At 47.3% G+C, this 25,467-nt stretch overlaps 1 protein-coding gene across 1 annotated transcript in view; it reads left to right on the forward strand.

Annotated features, from left to right (window-relative positions):
• Positions 1 to 24,991, forward strand: part of REEP2 (receptor accessory protein 2) — a 105,514-nt gene extending 80,523 nt beyond the window's left edge. Inside the window, exons 7-9 of the mRNA XM_086931833.1 lie at positions 18,891 to 19,045; positions 23,552 to 23,980; positions 24,121 to 24,991. Of these exons, the coding sequence (XP_086787959.1) occupies positions 18,891 to 19,045; positions 23,552 to 23,626 (230 nt within the window). The 3' untranslated portion in view covers positions 23,627 to 23,980; positions 24,121 to 24,991. The remainder of the gene's footprint in view (positions 1 to 18,890; positions 19,046 to 23,551; positions 23,981 to 24,120) is intronic.
• Positions 24,992 to 25,467: the final 476 nt, after the last annotated feature.

Below are 25,467 nucleotides of genomic sequence, written 5' to 3' on the forward strand. Positions count from 1 at the left end.
GTCATCGTGGCCTAGTATACAGAGAGTTAGTGAGTCCCTTATCTGACGTCCAAAGACCTGAGCCCAGAACTCCAATATCATGGTCTTTAACCGCCTCAACTCCGAACATTCTGAGAACATGTGCAGTAGATTGGCGAGTGGTTGTTTGCATCTTGGGCAGTTGTTGTCGGCCCGAAGACCCCAACTAAATAATTTTGCAGGTGTATAGTATAAGTTGTATACTGTTTTATAATATTGTGCTCTTAAATTTGAGGCTATAAAGTATTTTGTAGATAACGCTAGTGAAAGATCGATATCAACATTAGGATTTGCCAGTTTTACAGCCCAAGATTGTTCTGTTTTTTCGATATCATCAGGGAAATTACCCATAAGAATCTGATACAGAGTCCCTATTCTTGTCGTTTTCTTACCAATAGCTTCAAGAAGTGGAAGTCTGTCTCGTATTATTACTGGAAAAACATTGCGGATACATGACAGTATTTGAAAATATTTCAAAAAATCATGCGTAGGGACACGATATTTTTCTTGAAAGTATTCAAAAGATATAGGGATATTATGTCCTAATATGTCACCAACTGTATTGATACCTAGATGTTCCCACCTCTGCGAAGTAGCATCATTAAGGGATGGGGGGATGATTTTACTATGCCAAAGAGGAGTATATCTTGTAAAATTGGGGATTGATAGATATTTAGAGATTGCTTTCCAACCCACCCATGCGTCTAAGACTGTCTTCAATTTGATTTTTTTATAGTATGAAGGCTCTACCTGTCTTAAAAAGAGCCCTTTACACTTATCACCGAGACTAAGTTCATAGATCGATGGAATATATAGGTATGGGGGCGTATAGGTGTTAGTTTTTTTATCCGTAAGCAGGGGATCCATAGATTGCATCAGTGTTGCCCAGAGATATAATTTTAGATTGGGGATAGCTAGTCCCCCTCTATCCTGTGGAAGCGACATTAAGCGGAGGGACCTTCTTATCTTTCCGTAACTCCATATAAATTTAGATATAGCGGACTCAATGGTTTTAATGAAATTATCTCCAGCTAGCAACGGGATCGCTCTAAAAAGGTAGAGGACCCTCGGGAAGATATTCATTTTAATATAGTTAGCCCTCCCAATTATAGATAGATGTAAATTGTCTATTCTTTTGAGGTCTATTTTAATTTTATCAATGAGGGGAGTGTAGTTCAAATGGATAATTCTCTCCACTTTAGTAGTAAGGCGTATGCCTAAGTATGTAGCTTCTTCAACTTTGAGAGCACTTTCATAATGGATATTATCAGTAGCTAACACCATGGTTTTGTCCCTATTTAACGAATATCCTGAATATGTGCCAAATGCCTGGGTAATTGATTCGATTTCCAGGATTGCCACTGTGGGATTGTTAGTTACAATGGCAATGTCGTCCGCATATGCCATAACTTTGGTGGAATATGGCCCTATTTTAATAGGCTGTATTAAAGGGGTCGAAAGTAGTTTCTGTATAAGGGGGTCTATGTATAGTGCGAACAGGATCGGGGAGCATGGGCAACCCTGTCTTGTGCCTCTATGTACCTTGATAAGCTCTGACTCATTGCCACATATAGAGATTTTTGCACTAGGATCGGTATATAAAGCTTTGATGGCTCTGATGAATTTGTATCCAAAATTCTTTCGTTCTAATATGTTCCAGAGAAACTGCCATGCTACTCGATCAAAAGCCTTTTCGGCATCGAGGAGAATCATCGCCATCTCGCCCCCCGTGGTTCCCATGATATCAAAAAGGGTAGTGGCTCTCCGGGTATGATCAGTAGTGCCCTTTCCGGGTATAAATCCGTGCTGCCAGGGGGATACGAGATGTTTGATAACCCCATTCAGTCGGTTGGCTAGTATTTTTGAGTAAAGCTTTGAGTCAGAATTTATCAAGGATATCGGTCTGTAAGATGATGGAAGCTGAGATGGTTTACCTTTTTTGTGAAAAATTATAATATTCGTTAGTTTCCAGGAGTCTGGTGGGGCGGAGTTATACTGCACTCCGAGAAAGAGATCTAACAATAACAGAATTATTTGTTTACCTAGGATTTTATACAGTTCTAGGGGGATTTTGTCGGGGCCTGCCGCCTTACCATTGGAAAGTTCGGATAGGGCAATCTCTACCTCAGAATAGGTAATTTCTCTCTCGAGTATTATTTTAATCCTGTCATCTAACCTAGTGTTTATGTCTTGGTCTGGGAGCCAGTTGCTCAAAAATGACGTGATGTCCGAGTCCGAATTTGTCAGATCGCTATGATACAATTTCTTATAGTATTTTTGAAATATGTTTAGGATATCCTGCTTGGATGTATATTCCTTGGCTTCATATTCAATCATCTTTATATTGCCTTGTGACTGTTTTTGGCGTGTTCGTAATGCTAGGTATTTGCCTACATTCTCCCCTGATTCATATAGTTTATTTTTGTTAGCTTGATAGGTTTCTGCTGCTTTTTGAATCAAGATGTTATTAATTTCATTTTTTAATATCAGTATTTTTTTAGAGGTTTCAGATGTTGGGACCCCCTGGCCTATCTGAGTGGCATGGAGTGTCTCAAGATCGGAAAGTTCCTCCATGACCTGTATATTGATATTGACTTCCCGCTTCTTTTTATTGGCGACAAATGAGATAGTTTCTCCCCTTATTGCCGCTTTAAAACAGTCCCAGACCATTACTCGTGATGCGCTAAAGCGGTTACAATCGAAGAAGCCCTGTGCCCAATTTCTCATATGTGATATGAATTCCTGATTAATCAAAAGTCTTCTGTCAAAGGTCCAATTACACTTTGGTTTCACCAATTCGGGGAGATCAAAAACAAAGGTGAGCGCATTGTGGTCTGAAATTGTTTTAGGGGACTTGATCATATCAATCATTACCAGGCCCTCTAACGATGACATGATGTAGTCGATCCGGGAATATATATTGTGGGGGTAAGAAAAGAATGTATGACCGTCCGTCTTTTTGCCTGACTGAACCCACATATCTAGTAAGTTATGGGTTTCCATTAATTGCCTAAGTGCGCTAAATACCTTTGGTTTGCGTCCTTTATAATTCAAAGTTTAGTCTTTAGCTCACTCCGCCACCCCAGTTCAGACGTGGCCATATGCAAATCAGTCTGACCCTGTGCCTCATGGGAACAGTCCAGCCCGAACTGCCAAGCCATGTCTTCCCTGTACCGGAATCAAGCTTCCCAGGACCGGTTTCTGGCATTACAGCCGTCTTCAGCCGGGCTTGCTTGACTCCAGTGGCAAAGTGAGCAAGGGACTCACGTCTGAGCATACCCTGCCAACTTAGGACGAACAAAGAAAAACCAAAGGTGGTGATGGACGGAGCGTTGACAATACAAACACTCACCCCCAGTCAACTGTTCTGGGTTTAATCCATCACCGTTCTTTAGCTCACTCTGCAACTCAGTTCAGACATGGCCATATGCAAATCAGTCTGACCCTGTGCCTCATGGGAACAGTCCAGCCCGAACTGCCAAGCCATGTCTTCCCTGGACCGGAATCAAGCTTCCCAGGACCGGTTTCCGGCATTACAGCCGTCTTCAGCCGGGCTTGCTTGACTCCAGTGGCAAAGTGAGCAACGGACTCATGTCTGAGTATACCCTGCCAACTTAGGGCGAACAAAGAATAACGAAAGGTGGTGATGGACGGAGCGTTGTCAATAGAAACACTCACCCCCCAGTCAACTCATCAGGTTTAATCCATCACCGTTCTTTAGCTCACTCCGCCACCCCAGTTCAGACATGGCCATATGCAAATCAGTCTGACCCTGTGCCTAATGGGAACAGTCCAGCCCGAACTGCCAAGCCATGTCTTCCCTGGACCGGAATCAAGCTTCCCAGGACCGGTTTCTTGCATTACAGCCATCTTCAGCCGGGCTTGCTTGACTCTAGTGGCAATGTGAGCAAGGCACTCATGTCTGAGCATACCCTGCCAACTTAGGGCGAACAAAGAAAAACCAAAGGTGGTGATGGACGGAGCGTTGACAATACAAACACTCACTCCCAGTCAACTGATCTGGGTTTAATCCATCACCGTTCTTTAGCTCACTCCGCCACCCCAGTTCAGACATGGCCATATGCAAATCAGACTGACCCTGTGCCTCATGGGAACAGTCCAGCCCGAACTGCCAAGCCATGTCTTCCCTGGACCGGAATCAAGCTTCCCAGGACCGGTTTCTGGCATTACAGCCGTCTTCAGCCTGGCTTGCTTGAATCCAGTGGCAAAGATATCATACAGTGGCGGTTGTCATTAACACGTAAGTACCACCCAACCACACACACACATCCACACACACACAACCACACACAAAACCACAACCACACATACAACCATGCACACAACAACACAACCACACACACACAACCACACACACAAACACAACCCCACACACAATCACACACAACCACACACCTAACCACATACACAACCACACACAAAACCACACCCACACACACACCCACACACACAACCACACACAATCACCCACACACACAACCACACACACAACCACACACACACTACCACACATAACCACACACACACAGAACCACACACCCACAACCACACACACACAACCACAACCACACACACACAACCACAACCACACACACACAACCACAACCACACATACAACCAAAACCACACATATAACCAAACAGACACAACCACAAACACACAACCACACACACAGCCACACACACAACCACACACAACCAAACACAACCACACACATAACCACACACACAACCAAACCCGCACAACCACACACACACAACCACAATCACACAGACAACCACACACACACAACCACACATACAACCACACACACAAACACACACACAACCACACACACAGCCACACACATAACAACAACTACACATACAACCACGCACACACACACACAAACCACACACACACAACCACACATACAACCACACTACTGTAGGAAGGTACATCCTGACTATGGTTGCCCCCAACTTTTTGCCCTGTGTTTTAGCTGGTTTTGGACATAGTCGACCTGGGACCCTGCCAATCAGGACCCCAGGCCTACTGCTCTCTCTTAAAAATGGATTCCATGTACCCTAGGTGCATTTCCAATTGGTACTGGGCCACCCTATCAGACCCTGTAACTCAGGGCATGGGTGTACCCAGGGCTGCCAGGGGCTGCAGCATGTATTATGCCACCCCTGGCTGGCCTCCTAAATTTGACACAACTGGCTGCACGACAGCTGGGGCGAAGACGTGTAATCACCCTTTGCTTTAGATATAGTAGCTCTATATCTAACCATACAATGGACACCCGAGTCCCTATCAGTCACTCCTATGGCAGGCCTTGACAATCCTGAAGGCAGAGTGCATGGGCTCGTGTGAACTAAGCTCTGGCCCGAGCCGAGCCCGGTTGCAGCTTGCGGAATCAAGACCCAATGGCTGTTCCATGATAACGCGTACCATATCGGTAACTTCGGTGTCGCGTTATCAAGACATGTCGAGTAAGGTGTCATACAAATCGGGATGCTGCCCTCTCATCAACTCTGGCGACGAGGTTAGCATTCCGCCCTTCTAGAGGGACACAACATGTACGTGACTGTGAACCCCGGTTAAAGTTAACGAAAGCCTCAGCTCCACAAAATGGATGCTGCCACCACAGACACAAGTCTGACCTCCTGCTGCTGGGAGTCCTTCCAGCGAGGAGCACTTGGACAAAGGGTTTCCTGTCGAGGGCAGTGTTCGCACCGTCCCAGACAGGGTTTGTGTATTCTGGGTAGGTAGGGCTTTTGCGAGAAGGTGACTGCGGAGTGGCACCCCGGTGCTCACTACGCATCTGCCGGTTAGAACCAGTTCCAGGGGCGACAGCCCTGGCCTGGGGAAAGTCCGGCAGGGGAGAGGGGTGTAACTACCCCCCTTTCTGGTCCCACCCTTAGGGCAGGACCTAGTCATGTACCCACCCCTTTCTTTAGGATAAAGGCCGGAGCGGGGACCCTTCCAAATTAGATCATCTTTGAATCAAGAATACTTTCTACGAAAGGACTTCAAGACTCTTCTCAAGATTTCTCCCTTGTGGCTAAGGAGTAGTCACCCTGCATCAGCGGGCACCACCTAAGAACTCTGCGGTTTGCTGTAAGTCCTTCCTCAAGGAATCCGACGGCCCAGCTCGACGAGAACCGGCTTCCCTGGCACCTCTGACCTCTACCCACGTCATCAGCTCAGCTGTGATCTGTGGGTGCGACGAGACCTCGAGGGACCGGCCATCATCAGAACCTGCACGCTCTTAAAAACCAGCACGACCATCGAGGTAACTCTCTGGTGAGTGCTCTGGGGTCCGAGAAGCCCCGACCCTGAGCCGCTCCAGCACCGAAGTGCAGTCTCCCAGCATCTCCACGATCTGCGTGGGGCCCTTCTGCTCGCTGCTCAGCACGTTGTCTGGTCACTTGCCGCTGGCTCGTGCCCTTCTGTGACGACGACCAAGAATCAACACTGCCGGTCTGGTTGCTCCAGACTGGCCCCTGCTTCCATCTTTTGAGAGGCACCCCGGACCCTCCTGGTCCACCCAAGACGCCGACAGCGACATCCGTCGTGGGACAGCTCGCACCTCCACCGTGGTCGCCGACAACGCCCCCTGGTCCGAGAGACTGCAGAGCCTAGCGTCGCCCACTCACCTGGTCGAGGTGACGGCCAACCGGTGCCTTCCTGGTACCCTCTGACTACTGGCTAGTAGTACGAACTTGGTCCCCTCTGCTATCAGGTTTCATCAATCTCTACGAACTATTCAACACTGGTCGCCGGCCAGCAACTCCTTTTCTTCCGGCTCCTGGCTCGTCAGCGAAGACCCCGACGCCTGTAAGACTTGTGCAGCCGCAGCCCTCGTGGCTAGGTAACTCGGCATTTCGGTGCCTGCATAGCCTCCTTACTCTAGGGTCCCGAGTCCCTCGCTTCCGACTTGCCTTAACCTTTCCGTGTCCTCGGACACTTGTTTTAATTGTGCACTTGAAGTATTTGCTAAAGAGATTTGGTTTGTGCTTAGTACCCTGTCCTCATAAAGAGTACAGGGCTGTTGTGATTCTTAATAAATATACTGTTTATTTTCATAACACTTGTGTGGTGTCCTTTCACTGGGTGTTCAAGGGGTACATGTGTGGTAAACAGCTGGCTTAACGCGCCCTCTCGAGTCTTTAGCCTTAGACTGCTCGTATCCATGCTACTAGGATAGCTGGTCTATAGGTTGACTTACAACCAAACACCATAAGGGTCGTTGGAACGATACATAGCGGTCGCTAGAATAGCGAACGTTGCATATCGGGCCAACTTCTCACATTGGTGAGCAGCGGTGGGATTTGAGCTTGCTGTTGTTTTACCACACGTATCCTAAGAATATCTTGTTGAAAGATCGCACAAGTACTGTTAGTACATATAACTAAAGCTTAGAATACTCTGAGTTCTACTGAACCAGCTGTTGTAGCTCCTCAAGGCTTAGCACACCTTGGCTACAGCTCTTAGCAAGGGAAAAGTCGGAAAACACATAGTGTAGGTAGGTGCATCACTTACACCACACTAGAAACAGTATGTCGGGCCAAGGAGGAAACTCTGAGTCTCCCCTTGTGTCAGTTGACCCTCCACAGGTCATCCCTTCAGGATATACTGTGCTGAGCTTCAAGGAGTTAAGACGATTGTGTCACTCCCGGAAGATTCAGCAGGGGTCTAACCCCACAACGTCCTTTCTGATTGGTCTCTTGGAGACTTATGATGCCAGGAGAGCTGAGAAACTTCGTAGCTCTTCTAATCCAGAAGGAGACATGTCTCCCCTCGAGGGAACCCGAGACGATCCTGACCTCATTCATCTCGCAACCGAGAACGAGGATGTGGAGGAGGATGAGGATGAGGATCTCTCTGGGGATGAGGCAGATAAGGGACAGGTAGAAGTCGTCAGACTAAGCAGGTCCAACTTAAGCAAACATGATAGCGGTACTGGGGGACCCCTGGGGCCACTATCAGGTCAGCTTAACATTGGGAACGGACGAGCCAGATCTCTGTCAAGAGGCTCTGGCAGATCCCTTCAAACCAATGGCTCTCACAACTCGTCTCAGAGAGGGATGACGTCCCCCCAGAGGAGAGTGTACGAAGCTAAGGAAAGGGCAGCTAATCTAAGGATTGAAAGGGAAGAACTTGCCCTGGCCAAGGAGAGGCTTGCCTTTGCAAGAGAGCAACAGTTAAGTGGGGTAGTCCCCACTGGTGGCAGCAATGTACCTAGTAATAGGGAAAAGAGTTTCGATACGAAACACCTTGGTAAGATAGTGCCCCCCTTTAAACAAGGGGACGACATCCACAAATGGATTACTGCTTTGGAGAGGGCCTGCACTGTGCAGGGTGTTCCCCAGAGTCAGTGGGCAGCTATCTTGTGGCTCTCCTTTGAAGGGAAAGGAAGAGACAAGCTCCTCACCACAAGGGTGGAGGATGCTAACAATTACCAAATCTTGAAAAATACACTCGTCAAGGGGTTCGGCCTAACCACTGAGCAGTACAGGGTGCTGTTCAGGGATACCCCGAAAACGCAGTCTCAAGATTGGTCTGATTTTGTCGATTGTGCCACTAAGGCTTTTGAAGGCTGGCTACTGGGTAGTAAGGTTACTGATTTTAAAGGATTGTATAATCTAATTATGAGGGAGCAAATCTTAAATAATTGTCAGAACCAGCTACTACATCAGCACCTGGTAGACTCTGAGTTGACCTCTCCACAGGAATTGGGTAAGAGGGCAGACAAATGGGTCAGAACCAGGGTTAGGCCTAAAAACCAGGGTGGTGACCAGAAAAAGGAATCGACCAAGCCTCAAGAGAAGGGTGGGGATAAATCCACAGAGAAGACTTCCCAAGGGCCCCAAAACTCCAACAAGGGTGGTGGGTCCCAGAACACTCCTTCAGAACAGAAGAAACCTTATTGCCATTCCTGTAAACAGGTGGGCCATTACAAAAGTGATGCCAAGTGCCCTAAAAATAGCAATAAGGAAAACATACCCCCAAGTAACACTCCCAGACCTCCTGTTACCACTAGTGGTAATCCCCCAGGTGGTGGGAGTGCCCCCAAGAATGTGGTGGGCATTACTTTGGGCAATCAGGAGGACTATGGCCTAGCCAGGTTCCCTGACCACACTCTTGTCTGTGAGACTGGCATGGGGTTTGCCAACTTCACTACTGGACCCCACATTTTGGGAAAGTATAGACAAGAAGTTTTATTGAATGGTCGGAAAGTTGAGGCATTCAGAGACACCGGGGCCAGCCTCACCATGGTGAGTGACCATCTGGTCCCCTCTGCTCAACTGACCCCTGGTTTTACTTATCAGGTGACGGACATTCATGGAATGAAGAGAAGGCATCCCATGGCAGTGGTCAAGCTCAGCTGGGGTAATGTCACAGGGCCTATGAGAGTGGCAGTGACAGATAACCTACCTGTAGATTGCTTACTGGGGAATGACCTGGAACTCTCAGCATGGGCTGAGGTGGAGCAAGAAACTCATTCCAGAATGATAGGCCTATCCAGACAGGTTAATGGGGCAGTAATAGCTACAGCCCCAGTCCAAGCACCATTCCTCCCTGAAAAGGTTGGAAGAGCAGTGGTAGCCACTGCCCAGGCTCAGACAGACTTTACCGGACAGGATAGGAGGGCTGTGACAGTCACAGCCCAAACACAAACTGAGTGCCCTCCTGAAAAGGTTGGCAAGGCTGTAATGGTCTCAGCCTCTACTCAAACCGATAGTGAGGTTGTGAAGCCTGAAACCATGGATCACTCCACTCAAACAGAGAGCATTGAGGAGGAAGAAGAGTCTTCCCCCTCCCAGACACTAGGTGAGAGCCAGCCTCCTCAGGGAACTGACTCTACCCCTGTTGAAGGAACTGCCCCAGAGGTAGTCAGGCCTAGCCTGGCAGAGCCCCTGATGGCAGTGGACCCTTCCCAGGTGGGACCCAGTCTGGAGCAGGTAACCTGCACCTCTCTACCCTGCCTCAGTCAGCCCAGGGCTGAAGAGGACAGGGAGGCCAGTGGTGGACCCAAAAGGGCCCCCTGTCCAAAAGAACCCCTTAATCAACAGATTAGGATCACTGAAGCTGGTAAACCTAGCCAAGTGAAAATAGAACAGACTCCTGAGGGATCCCCCTTAAAAGTAGTTAGGGAACTCCCACGGCTGGACACTGTTGGGCACAGCCAAACATGGGGCCTAAAAACCCCAGACCTGACCTGTCCCTCCAGTAAGCCAAACAGAGGGACTCAGCCTCCAGCTTTAGGTAGCCAGAGGCTGACCCTGAGAGCTCAGTGCATCTCAGCTAAAGAAAGGAAGGCACGCATGATGGATGGTGATTGGAGGAAGTTGAGCCCAAAGGTAGAGGAGCCTCACTTCAGTACTCCATCCCAGCATCAGCCTTCTTCTTTCCCAAGACACACCAGAGACAGAGATTCCCTATGGTGGAGACCCTCAGATACCCTTAGGGTGAGGGGTTGCCTAGTGGACCATGACACAGGGGGAAACCAAGCCAGAGCTGGTCCTTCCTTATATGGCCACTTAGGTAATAGAGGCTTACCTGGACAAGGATAGCCTTATCTCCTTTCGTTTGGGGGGGGGGTTGTGTAGGAAGGTACATCCTGACTATGGTTGCCCCCAACTTTTTGCCCTGTGTTTTAGCTGGTTTTGGACATAGTCGACCTGGGACCCTGCCAATCAGGACCCCAGGCCTACTGCTCTCTCTTAAAAATGGATTCCATGTACCCTAGGTGCATTTCCAATTGGTACTGGGCCACCCTATCAGACCCTGTAACTCAGGGCATGGGTGTACCCAGGGCTGCCAGGGGCTGCAGCATGTATTATGCCACCCCTGGCTGGCCTCCTAAATTTGACACAACTGGCTGCACGACAGCTGGGGCGAAGACGTGTAATCACCCTTTGCTTTAGATATAGTAGCTCTATATCTAACCATACAATGGACACCCGAGTCCCTATCAGTCACTCCTATGGCAGGCCTTGACAATCCTGAAGGCAGAGTGCATGGGCTCGTGTGAACTAAGCTCTGGCCCGAGCCGAGCCCGGTTGCAGCTTGCGGAATCAAGACCCAATGGCTGTTCCATGATAACGCGTACCATATCGGTAACTTCGGTGTCGCGTTATCAAGACATGTCGAGTAAGGTGTCATACAAATCGGGATGCTGCCCTCTCATCAACTCTGGCGACGAGGTTAGCATTCCGCCCTTCTAGAGGGACACGACATGTACGTGACTGTGAACCCCGGTTAAAGTTAACGAAAGCCTCAGCTCCACAAAATGGATGCTGCCACCACAGACACAAGTCTGACCTCCTGCTGCTGGGAGTCCTTCCAGCGAGGAGCACTTGGACAAAGGGTTTCCTGTCGAGGGCAGTGTTCGCACCGTCCCAGACAGGGTTTGTGTATTCTGGGTAGGTAGGGCTTTTGCGAGAAGGTGACTGCGGAGTGGCACCCCGGTGCTCACTACGCATCTGCCGGTTAGAACCAGTTCCAGGGGCGACAGCCCTGGCCTGGGGAAAGTCCGGCAGGGGAGAGGGGTGTAACTACCCCCCTTTCTGGTCCCACCCTTAGGGCAGGACCTAGTCATGTACCCACCCCTTTCTTTAGGATAAAGGCCGGAGCGGGGACCCTTCCAAATTAGATCATCTTTGAATCAAGAATACTTTCTACGAAAGGACTTCAAGACTCTTCTCAAGATTTCTCCCTTGTGGCTAAGGAGTAGTCACCCTGCATCAGCGGGCACCACCTAAGAACTCTGCGGTTTGCTGTAAGTCCTTCCTCAAGGAATCCGACGGCCCAGCTCGACGAGAACCGGCTTCCCTGGCACCTCTGACCTCTACCCACGTCATCAGCTCAGCTGTGATCTGTGGGTGCGACGAGACCTCGAGGGACCGGCCATCATCAGAACCTGCACGCTCTTAAAAACCAGCACGACCATCGAGGTAACTCTCTGGTGAGTGCTCTGGGGTCCGAGAAGCCCCGACCCTGAGCCGCTCCAGCACCGAAGTGCAGTCTCCCAGCATCTCCACGATCTGCGTGGGGCCCTTCTGCTCGCTGCTCAGCACGTTGTCTGGTCACTTGCCGCTGGCTCGTGCCCTTCTGTGACGACGACCAAGAATCAACACTGCCGGTCTGGTTGCTCCAGACTGGCCCCTGCTTCCATCTTTTGAGAGGCACCCCGGACCCTCCTGGTCCACCCAAGACGCCGACAGCGACATCCGTCGTGGGACAGCTCGCACCTCCACCGTGGTCGCCGACAACGCCCCCTGGTCCGAGAGACTGCAGAGCCTAGCGTCGCCCACTCACCTGGTCGAGGTGACGGCCAACCGGTGCCTTCCTGGTACCCTCTGACTACTGGCTAGTAGTACGAACTTGGTCCCCTCTGCTTTCAGGTTTCATCAATCTCTACGAACTATTCAACACTGGTCGCCGGCCAGCAACTCCTTTTCTTCCGGCTCCTGGCTCGTCAGCGAAGACCCCGACGCCTGTAAGACTTGTGCAGCCGCAGCCCTCGTGGCTAGGTAACTCGGCATTTCGGTGCCTGCATAGCCTCCTTACTCTAGGGTCCCGAGTCCCTCGCTTCCGACTTGCCTTAACCTTTCCGTGTCCTCGGACACTTGTTTTAATTGTGCACTTGAAGTATTTGCTAAAGAGATTTGGTTTGTGCTTAGTACCCTGTCCTCATAAAGAGTACAGGGCTGTTGTGATTCTTAATAAATATACTGTTTATTTTCATAACACTTGTGTGGTGTCCTTTCACTGGGTGTTCAAGGGGTACATGTGTGGTAAACAGCTGGCTTAACGCGCCCTCTCGAGTCTTTAGCCTTAGACTGCTCGTATCCATGCTACTAGGATAGCTGGTCTATAGGTTGACTTACAACCAAACACCATAAGGGTCGTTGGAACGATACATAGCGGTCGCTAGAATAGCGAACGTTGCATATCGGGCCAACTTCTCACAACTACCACACACACAACCACACATACAACCACACACAAACACACACACAACCACACACACAGCCACACACATAACAACAACCACACATACAACCACGCACACACACACAAACCACACACACACAACCACACATACAACCACACAATAACATACACAACCACACACACACACACCCATACATACAACCACACACAACCACACACATAACCACACACAACCACACACACAAACCATACACACACACAAAACCACAACCACACACACAAAACCACAACCACACACACAACCACACACACACAACCACACACACAACCATACACACAACCACACACAACCACACACACAACCACACACACACAACCACACACACAACCACACACAACCACTCCCAACTACACAGCCACACACACAACCACACCCGCACCAACAACCGCACCCACACCCACACACAACCACACACACACAACCACAACCACACACACAACCACACACACACACATCCACACACACACAACCACATACACAACCACACACACACAACCAAACACACAACCACACACACGACCACACCAAGCATTGGCATAGCCAATAGGTCTCACCTTTGGGACCTTATAAGTGTTTAGCCATGCGACAGTTGATGTGGTTGCACCAAGGATATTGTGCTGCATAACTAAATACTTAGAACGTCCCAAAAGGGAGACCTATTGGCTATGCCAATGCTTGTTTTTTATTGCTCTCTGTGCTTCAGTTACAGTGGCAGAAAAGCTCATGATCATCAATATCATCCAGCTAAGACACTCCCCACAAAAGTCAAGAAGGAAAGAACAATAGATGGGGCATAGTACAGGATTACTCTCAGAGGTCCCAATATGCCTTATGCAGACTTTAGTGGTAGCCTGGGGCACTGGAAGGAAGAGAGCAGAGAGTACACACAAAAATATGCTGTGCAATCTCCTGCCACCTAGTGTTGGGTTTGGAACTCTGCAACTTGCTTTTTGTTTAAGTCTTTGTTCCCAGAACCAAGAGTGCACATTGACTCCCGGCCACACCACCACAACCAACAATGCTTCAGTGCACAGACTTTGCCTCTTTTTTTCCCCTCTGTCGAGTTCGGAGCTGAACTCGGGCACAATTTGGACATTGTGTCAATGCCAGGGTAGAGTTTTGCCACAAGTCGCACCTTTTGCAAGTAGAATTGCCAGGTAATGATACACTGATAATTGTGGCGTCCAATGGGCAAGGCAACCTTGGTTCACTCAACTTTCCGAAATGTCACTCCAGTCACATTGTATACTTCCACATCTACCAGACTATTGACTCAGCACAACCCAAAGTTGTCTTCCCAGACTGCAAATCTTAACCTCGTCATCTGGCTTCTGAGGTGTTAGAGTTTGGCTATTCGCAGTTACTGAAGGATTAATGGATATGCTCAAAGGAGCTAGGCATCCAACAACATGAGTTTGTTATGCTGGAAAGTGAAAACAGTTTGCTAACTTATGTACTAATGTATACCCAGTGACACTTTGAGGGCTTCTCCAAGACATTGCTCAGTATCGACTCACACTGCAATGGAGTTTATTATTGGGCTACAATAGGCCGCAATATTCCCTATTTACATAACCAAAGGTTTTCATCTATTGTTTTTATTTCCTGTTATTAATGGCTTTATGCACGTGCTAAAATGACTAATTCCTCAAATAATTATTCAGCCATAATAATCGGATTTAAATATTGCCCTCCCAAGCTTGCTTGGTCTTCCATTTGAGCCTCTACATTTTAGTGCATCACAGGCACTCGCCTGAAGGTGGTATTTTTCGTAGGAATCACTGCATTATGCAGGATGAGTGAAATAGAATGCATTGGCTTCAGGAGAACCTTCCATTCAGATTGAAAGAAAAGGGTTGTCTTATGCAAATATCCAAGTTTCTCAACAAATGTTCTATTACCTTTAAATGTAAATCAAACAGTGAGATACCAACATTTGTCCTGTTTCCTTAAGGATATGCGAGAAGAGCTGCACATTCTCCTGATGGTAAACAGGAGTTGTTCCTCAATGTTGACAGAACCAAACGTATTAGGAAGACAAAGCAAGTGTTTGCAGCCTTCACAACCACATTTTGGCAAACCGATTTCAAAGTCAGGGATTGCTAAAGGGATTGTAAAATCCGTTTGGATTAGCATATGCTAAACAAACATTACAGGGAAGTCCTTATTCACATTCTACATTAAATATGTAAGCCACTGTGACATTCTGGGAAAACATTGCTTTAGTACTAAACATGACATCTGTCCATACATTCTGACACTCGAGCACGGAAAGAAGCATAAGTGGGATAACAGTGAAACATTATGCAACTTCCTCTGGTCCTTTGTGGCAGCCCCAGCATTAGAGATGGAGCTTACTGTGATACTGTGTAAGCACAGCATGTGATCTACAACTATACAAGCAGCAAATGGAAAAGGTTATTTACCTGTAAACCTTGATTTACTGCTATTAGGCCTCATTTACGAGAAGTGGCGCATTGCTGCGTGAAAGCAGCGATGCGCCGCTTTTCAGTGCACCCTTCTTGCGACACCAATGATGCGTCATATTTATAATATAACGCATCATGTCGCAAGGAAGGACAGATGCATCAGTATAACTGATGTATCTGCCAGCGCAAAAAGTGGCGCATTGCTGGAGTTGTGTCGGAAGCCTGACGCAACTCCAGCAATGTTCCTTTCACATGGGGCAAGCCCGATGTGAAAGGGCCTGCGTCACCCTTACGCCTGCCATGAGGCAGGCATAAGGTTTTGACGCATTGGCGTCCTAGAAGTGGCGCAGCGAAATCCCATAGATTTGACTGCACCACTCCTACAACCCTTTCCTGCGGGGGTCCGCCCACCCTGCATACATTATACCTGGTGCAGGTATAATGTTGCTCAGGGGTTTACGAAGTGACGCAGCTACATAGATGAGTCACTTCGTAAATATAGCGCAACATGGCGCATTTTTTTACGCCACTGGTGCGTCACAAAAAGTGACGCACCAGTGGCGCAAAAGTGATGCAGGGGCTCATAAATAAGCCCCTTACAGCCAGATTCATCAAAGACCCATTTTGCGAGTCTTTAATAGTGATTCATAAGGAATCGCTATTACAGACTCGCAAAACGAGATTCATGTAGGAATCGCAAAATAAAATGCGATTCCTACACGTACCTTATTTGCGATTAGCAAATTGCTAATCGCAAATAAGGAATAACTCCCCATTCATTCCTATGGGCCAAAATGAATGGGGAGTATTCCTTATGTGCAATTAGCAATTTGCTAATCGCAAATAAGATAGCGATTTAAAGGGTGCCAGGAGTGTCCATAGGACACCCTGTAGCAACCCTTAAATGCAAATTTAAACAGGTGTTACCACGAAGTCAGACTTCGTGGTAAATTGCGACCAAATATTGCGAATTCGCAATTTCAAATTGGTTGATGAATTGCATTTAAGGAATCTCTATTAGAGATTCCTTTAATCCAATTCCTCGCAAATTTGCGATTTCTCTAATAGCGATTTTTGCATTTGGGATGATGAATCCCAAATACAAAAATTGCACTCGCAAAGGGCCAGATTCTCAGAATCTGGCTCTTTGCGAGCGCAATTTCGCTTGATGAATCGGGCTGTTAGTGTTTTAGATTGTTATGTACCCTCTCTACCGCCTCTTGTAATTCAAAGTTCATGCATTTTTCAAGTGATTACTTTTAGGATGCAACACGCAGATAAACAGACCCCTTCAGTCCCATGGGGCAAAAACAGATACGGTGACATGACCATGAATGGAGTGGAGAAGTGTGGCTCACTGGTTAGAGGAGGCAGACCTGGAAGCAGAAGTCAGCATGGGACCAGGGTTCGATTCCCGGCTTGGCAGGGTCTTGAGTCCTAAAATGTCCATGGACTCGACAATTCTCGCTCTGGTGCGTACTTGATTCACGGGTTCACACTCTGCGACTCTGGGCAATAGCTTGCTTAATCTCCACAACGGCCCCTTGCGGCGGGATGCCTGGCTTTCACCTTGCGGATACCTTGCTGGGGTTATCTCACAGGGGAATACCAGGACGGGTTCCCTAAGCAAGCGCTTAGAAACCGCTTGGTGATTTGCGCTATATAAATTCCTGTACATTTACATGAATTATTTTGTGCAAAACAAAAACTTTGACAAAAAACAAGTGTTATGGGTAAGGAAGGATTTTCTTTCCTGCTTAAGATTAAATCATTTGCAGAGGATTCTGCTAGATCCTCTGTGAAGATCCTGGAAGATGTGCTCATCTTCAGAAACTTCCAGTCTGCCACGCTTTTCCTCTCTGCAGCATGAGGGTTAGATGAGACCTGATCTCTCCCTAGCTCAGAGCTGAAGTGCCACATTACACCCTAAAATATGGGGGCATATTATCAAGGACGGCGTTAAAATTATCGCCGGTTGTCTGCCGCTAAAGCAGCGATAATGAGCTTGATAATATGCCCTGGAGAATTCCAATAGATGCCCATGTTCACACCAGAACATGGACTTCTATTGGAATGCTCAAGGGCATATTATCAAGCCCATTATCGCCGATTTAGCGGCAGTTTTCTGCCGCTAAACTGGCGATAAATTTTAACGCTGTTCTTGATAATATGCCCCATGCATTGTTCTAATCTGGAGAACAGTCCCAGGCATATCTTCGAATGTTTCCCTGTTTTATGGATGTTTTGTGTGCCTGCACACACCCATTAAGTAGAGGGCATGGCATGGGAACTCTGCACCCCCCAGTTGGCCTTTCCAGCTTCACCCTGAAGTCACTCTCCTGACACACAGATGGGGCGAGGGGTGCGTCTTTAAGAAGGAGGAGTAACGGAGGGTAGGAGAGGTGGCGGCCCAACAAATTGCATGCCCCTGGAGGGCCATGGAATGCCCTCTCAGAGCAAACACCACATACCGACTCATTCTTATGCCCATCGGCTCATTCAAAGCTGTCTTTGCACAAAAATAACAAAAACAGTCTGATGCACCAGGCTTTGATGGCGCAAATCTCCATTCAGCCATTGAGGTTTCAGAGTGCACCTTCACAACACCTGTCCAAACCACTTGGGTACACACTGCTGAACTCACATGCAGTTTACACCTGCAGTGCCCAACAACCAAGCAGTCTGTTCTTTGCTGAAATCATGTTGAACCCCGGGTGATGGCTTCGGGAATCTACTGAAGCGCTGCGCATAAAAAAATCAATAAATATAGAAAAACATTACAATTTCCCAGAGATGATGGATTCATCTCACATGAGAGTTGGCAGGTGTCTGCCTCAAATTCATCTTTTTCAAACACAGTATGGCCTAAATGTACCAGGAGCTGCTCGGGCGCTTATGTGGCGTTGCATAATTTTTGAGCTGCACGTGTAGACCTTGTTACTGGTGAGTAAATCGATGCAATGTGTTGTGTTAAATTGTGCCACACAAGCGCCCATGCAATACCTCAGTAAACAACCTCTCTCAGTTTTAGCATCTCTCTCTCACACACACACACACACACACACACCGCACCCCTTCCCTCAAGTCCATCTCAGAGAGGATGATGCCCTTTTACCACACACATGTCCTCTGCACTTGTATTCGATTCAACTGTATGATGTATGAAGCCAAATCGGAAAGTAGAATTGAAAGGGGAGAGACATTCAGGCATAGGACATTTGGCTTAACTTGCTTTTTACTGTGCTTCTTTGTTTTAAGCACAACTTCCTCCAAATAATTATTGAGAAACATCTCTTGCCCACAAGTCAAAAGAAACGGCGCATGGAAGTTGTGAAATGTTAATTATCTTGCAACCTTTTCTCAGTAATGCAATCAGGCTGCAGCACTTAGCTTGGTTTCTTTTCTCGTTGCAGGAACTCCTCTTCGTTCATCCTCTGAAGAACTGGCTTCAAAATCAAATGGGAGCCTTTCGGACACCAAGACTGACCAGTCTGATGAAGATAATGCAGACAAAGTGCCAAAGCGTACACAGAGTCTCAAAGCCAGCAAGAAGCCTTCGAAGACAGAGGTCAGCACAACATAGGCTCTACATAATGAGCGGACCAATCACGGTCCCGCTTGCTGGCAGCGTAGAGCAGGCGCGCAACTCCCATTGGACTCACAGGGCTTCAGCTTCCCCTCCCCAGTCGTATGTAGCAACCCGGGATGAGACAGCTTCCCGGACACAAACAGCCGCACCCGAGCACTTCACAGGTCTTTACATTTTTTCTTAGCCCCCCCACAAAATCTGGCTCTAGTTGCGCCTCTGGCGTAGAGCAGATATGTCCTACAATCATTGTCAGGTGTTTGTGGGAAAGGCGGAAGTTCAGCACCTCTCTAGGAAGAGAGGGTACCTGACCCATATGAAAAAGGCGGAGGCCACGCTAGTGTGACAGTGCACAGTGAATTTAATATAGAACATTCAGCTAAGCAGCCAACACAGTCGTCACGTAGCCTACTTTTTAAGCATGGCATACCCATGGCTTCAGACAGGGGAGCAGCAGCCCCTCCATTAGAGCGGATGAGCGCCACCTCCCCTGCCACCAGACTCCAATAAAACAAATAAAAACGGGTTTAAACCTGTTTTTGTTATTTTTTTATTTTAATACCCCTGGGCCCGCCACCAGGAGTCTGACCAGTTTTTGGTGCGGGTCCAGGGGGGATGACGCTGCTGGTGGGGGAGTGGTGGGCACTGTTACAGTGCGCATAACTCAGGCCATCCAAACCCTCATGCACACTGAAGCTCTCTCCAGCCCCAGCTGCGTTGCTGGGGCTAGAGAGCAGGCACAGGCTCCCGGTCTGCCTGGGAGTGCAAGTTGACAGTGCTCAAGCCAATTCTGACGCTGCTTTATAGCAGAATCAGGATTGGCCGCAGTCCAGTCTGGGAGCCTGTGTACATGTTCTCAGAAGAAGTCTTTAAGAGCGCAATGCAAGGTATTTTATTTTATGTGAATTGTTTTGTCCCCGAACCCCGCCCCCACCTCCCTCCTCTGGCCCACCCCGCCACTTTGGCAGGGCACAGGCCACTACTTCAGGGGAGTTAGGAACGTTGACTTGATGGGTATATATATGTTATAGTATTAAATCAATATTGATCTTCTGGACTCGGATGCAAAAGTACAAATAATAAGATTTATTATAAGAAACTTGCAAGTGACTCATGAGTCGGCTGGGAACTCTTCACCAACTGCAAAGTTTTTAATTACTCGGTTGCCACCGCTCTTGTCATAGCTTCCTCACAAGGTAGTAACCATGTGCGATGACAACTCTCTAATGTAAACATAAAAACTTTACCACCAATCAAGGTCATAAAATATTTCCCTACTTTGCAATGGAAACAACCATAAATAATAACACAAACACCTTTATAACATAACACCAAAAGTGAGTAATAATTTGCAAGGCAAATGATTTCAGAAAATAAACATGAATTAGATAGATGTTAATGGAAAACAATGATGGAAGCAACAGTGATCATGAATGAACATTTTGTACTAACATTAAAATTGTGCTACTGGGCTACATAGTCCCCCAACAATGATGGCCTATGAACAGTCTCGATTGCCGAGGAGAAATCAAGGTTTTAGCCAAATCACAACCCCTCATATAACAGTCTCACTCAAGAACTGAAGGTGGTCTGAGCACTCATGCCATTTTCCCCAGGTAATGTTGCTTGGATCACACTGGCTTTTGGACCTTCTACTACATTTTAGTTTACATTCTGTACACTACTGATAAGCAAATAAAAGTTTTGCCCTTTTGATTGGGAGTAGTCAAAACCCACTCTGGAATTTTGTAAACCTAGACACTGAATTGTTGTTATGACAAATTCTCTTAACCTTAGATAACCGCCTTTTACTTCAACATTACCCATAATCCACTCTCACACCCCCTTTGCTCACTTGGGCTAGTCAGGTAGCTGGAAATAATTTAGGCAGCATTTTACCTACCACATAATTCTTATGAATCTTGACCTATATTAAAATCAATAATTTTTGTGTGATGCAGACATATGTTTCTGCTTTTTTCTCTGTCTCCCGCAGCACGCTTTAGACGTGCATTCTTGGATGTAATCTGGCATAAAAATTGGTAACTAAAACAAAAGACGGAAGGACTCACACCAGTTGTAAAATGAGAAGTCATGTGATAATTTGAAAACCTACATCTCACAGCTTTCTTAACTTCAGGCCCGAGCTGCTAGACAACTGAACAGTATAATCACTCTACACTTTCAATGATTCGGTTGTTCTGTGGGCTGTACAAGGTGACGTGAAATATGTATATCCTGGCCCTGACAAGTAATCTATGGTTTCCTGCAAAATAACATGGACTCCATTGCCGAGTCCTAATATTTCAGGGAACGCTGCAATGGCAAAGGTGTTTGCATGGAATGGAATCATGTTGTGACCACTGGGATCCTGTACCAGGTAAAAGTAAACCCACTGAAAGCCATAGTCAAGCAGTATAATAATGAGCTCATGCCATTGGGCAAGCCCTTAATAAGACACCAAGTCAATGGCAATCATCCCTTATGCTATTTGTTTAAAATCTGGTCGGTTCGAGGGCGTGTTGAATGCGAGCCTCTCCTTGTCAGAATTCTGGTACAATCACCAGCTCATCCTCTCCCTCACCAGAAACCCCAACACCGCCAAACTCAATTTCCAGAAAGAAATGCAAGACATTGCAGTCTGGATCACCAACAGCTGCCTGAAGCTCAACGCCGAGAAGACAGAAGTCCTCGTCCTTGGAACCACCCCTTCACCATGGGACAACACCTGGTGGCCGACTGCCCTCGGAAGCCCACCTGCCCCCTCAGACCACGCCAAAATGCTCGGCATCGTACTCGACTCATCACTCACCATGAACCGACAGGTCAACGCCCTCACCTCCAGCTGCTTCAACACCCTCTGCATCATTCGCAAGACCTTCAAATGGATCCCTCCTGAGTCAAGGAAGACAGTCACCCACGTACTCATCACCAGCAGACTGGGCTATGGAAACGCACTCTATGCTGGCATCAACAAGTCCCTACTCCGCAAACTTCAGACAATACAGAACACTGCCACCAGATTCGTCCTCTGCATCCCCCAGCGCAAACACATCAGCCAACACCTACGAAGACTCCACTGGCTCCCCGTGGAGAAAAGAGTCATCTTCAACATCCTCACTCACGCCTGCAAATGCCTACACAACAACGGACCCAAATACCTCAACAACAGAATCAACTTCCACGTACCCAAAAGAGACCTCCTGCCTTCCAACCTTGCACTGGCCGAAACCTTGCGCATCCACAGAGCCAGAACGGGCAGAAGATCTTTCTCTCACATTGCAGCCAAGACCTGGAATGACCTACCGCCAGACATGCCCCCTCCCTGAACACCTTCAGAAAGATTCTTGAAAAACCTGGCTCTTGGCTAACAGATCTGCGCCCCCCCCCCCCCCCTCAGCGCCTTGCGACCCTCACTTGTGAGTAGCATGCTTACAATTCCCCTGATTGATTGATTCACATGCAGCAATTAACAGCTCCATCAATTCATCCACGGAGGGCTTCCAATAATTTCCTCATATCCTGTTCTTCATGGCCATTATCCTGGTGACCTTCATGGGTAATGGTAATCAGTCCAGAATGAAGAAACACTGGCAGAATAGCACACATCTCAGGACTACCACCCCATTTAATACTTCTCTCTTTTGGGGATTTTTTTTTTACTTCACCCAGCATTGTTTTGGCCATGATACCCTCACTCTTCACAGAGGAACAATGCTACCAGAAACTATAAGACCATCAACAAGATTGACCACACCTTTAACCTCCTCCGACACCTCACCTTCCAGGTATATCTGGATGAGAAATCCACTCTGACATTACTTTTTCCCGCAGTATGTTGGAAATCAAAATTAAACTCTTGCATCCCAGATAATAAACATGCCAAAATAGGCTCAATGGTTTCTGAATAGTGCAAAACAAAAGTTTTGGCCCCAAACATAGGTATTGAAATGTTAGGTTGTCCGAACACAAGCTGAAGTCTTGCTCTTCATTGTACTACGGGTGCGCCCCTGTTTCTCGAGCCGCCTGTCTGCAGGTGTTACAGTATGTTTTCTGTTGCCCTATATCTGATGCAACTTCACTAAAGTGGATGATGGACCGAGCGTTTGAGCAAATCAAACACTCACCCCCAGTCAACTGATCTGCAATTGTGCCATAACACTTGGTGGAACATTACATACCTTATACTGTAAAGGCATAACAGCTTTTTTGAATTATTTTGTGTTCATAGCCCTTAACACAGCCCAGTTTATCTTTAAACACCCCTCCCTGTGCTTCCAGTATCATGGTTCTTTAATGCTATAAATGATATGGTACATGATGCGCCTGGTCTCAATATCATACCATAGGAAAAATCATCCCTCCAACCAAAAAAGCAATCTGTATTTTGTACTTAAGACCTCATTCTGCAGTGGGGGTCTACATATTCCAGCAATCTATATTTTTTTTACTAAACATGCATATTCTCTTGCCATCCTTTTCCATCAGGCCCCAGCGAAGAATGTTCGACCGCGGCCCAAGAAGAAAGCTGCAGCCCCCAATGGTGTCGTGGAGTCGGCATGAAGATGATGCTGTCTGTCCTCCTTTCTTTCTGGCCATCTGCTGTCTCTTTATGGTTCCTGTGACTCGCGGAGACTCTGCTCAGAAGAAGAAGTTTTCTAAGTCTTCAAGCTCTGTAGAGAGCAGCATCTGCGTTAAAGGTTCCTTGCGAGGAGAGGCTGGAGAAGAAGGGGTTGAGGCATCATATGGACTTAGAAAAATTATTTGAATGCGTCTTTCGGACCTCCCTGCACCAGTGAGATGATGACTCGTGTTGAGCCTGAACCCCAGACTTGCCAAGAGAAATATGTTGGAGGCTGCACCCACCTGGCACAGAATGGGGACACAGAGCGCAGCAGAGCCTCTTTGAGGGTGTAGGCCAGGGGTCCCCAAACCGGTCCTGGAGGGCCGGATCCATGCCAGATTTTTAAAATTACTACATGTATCTCAATGGGGATATCCAAAAAATCTGGCATGGATCCGGCCCTCCAGGACCGGTTTGGAGATCCCTGGTGTAGGCTGTTCACAAGTCTTTGGCAGCCTCATAGTGCCTTTGCTGCCAAAACAGAAAGTGCCTGATGAGTGCAGGGAGCAGGGTGAGGCAAGGGAGCCGGGGTGAGGAAGAGGTAAAAGGAGAGGAGATGGTGATAAATTTGAGACTTTCTGCTGGCAGAAGACATTACTCCAAAGATAGTTATTGTATGGATCCACACCGTGGCAGTATTCTCCGTTGCTGGAGCAAGTGGTCTGAGAAGATGGACATGAAGAACACATGCCACAATTTGTGGCCTTGGGTCACGTGTGATATGTTCTTTATCAGTTAATGAGGATTTCCTGGTGCTTTAGCCTTTCCTTCACGCCCTAATAATATAGATGATAAGACGACATTTATTTTTAACAACTTTAACTTATTCATGCCCATACAATCTGTTAGGTATCAGAGCTGTGAAACCTCAATGTAATTGAGAAGGATTTCCATTGATGGTGTGGGATGGAAGGGTTGCCATCCTTTTAAATGTAATTCCACATTGATGCATTCTATGGTGAGAAGAGCCTGGAGTGGTGGCTGCCTAGAGGAATGACACATAGAAATAGTTACTGTTTAGTACCCATGTTAAGGCTGGCACTTTGGTTTTCCTCACATGTTTGCACATGGCTGCCCCCTTCTTTTTACACTACTTGACTAACAATTGTTACTCTATGGTTGCTTAAGCTGGACATTTATTATAGGTGCATGAGTTGGGTGTTTCTGAAGATTACACTTTGGCCCAGACATAGTTAAAAATATCCGCAAACCCTTTATCCAAGTTAGTCCTCAACAAGCAGCTTGCACATATCCCTGGTGGTTCTGTCACTACTGAAGTCGAATTAAAGTTCAACATTATTCTCCTCCTGCTTTTTGACCAAACATATACTAAGAGTACACAGTCATAAACTTGGCCTTTAATAGTGCCTGTTTAGGTCTATGGAAGGCTTGCTTAGTTATCAGCAGGTCACTCCGTTCTAGGGTCTGGGCTTCTATTGAATCTCACGTGCATAAATCACATACCCCCATCCCTAGTGCATTTGCTCTTGGCTGGTAAAAGCAAAGATTCTCCTGAAGTTTTTGGGGTATATTATCAAGTGGGTTTATCTCCGCTTTTTTGGCTTTAAAAGACAAGAAAGCGGAGATAAAATTATCTCCCTATTACCTAGCTGTCGCTAACACCAGTTAGTGACAGCTAGTAGGAGCTAGTGACCATCTTGGGCCCCACTTTGCATGTCAGTGATATTTATCACTAATGACATTCAAAGTGGGCGTGCCAAGATGTTAGCGACTGGAAACAGTCACTAACATCGCTATCTCCTATTACCAACTTTTGGAG

This window comes from Lissotriton vulgaris, chromosome 7 (genome assembly GCF_964263255.1).
Source record: "Lissotriton vulgaris chromosome 7, aLisVul1.2, whole genome shotgun sequence".
NCBI classification, from domain to species: domain Eukaryota; kingdom Metazoa; phylum Chordata; class Amphibia; order Caudata; family Salamandridae; genus Lissotriton; species Lissotriton vulgaris.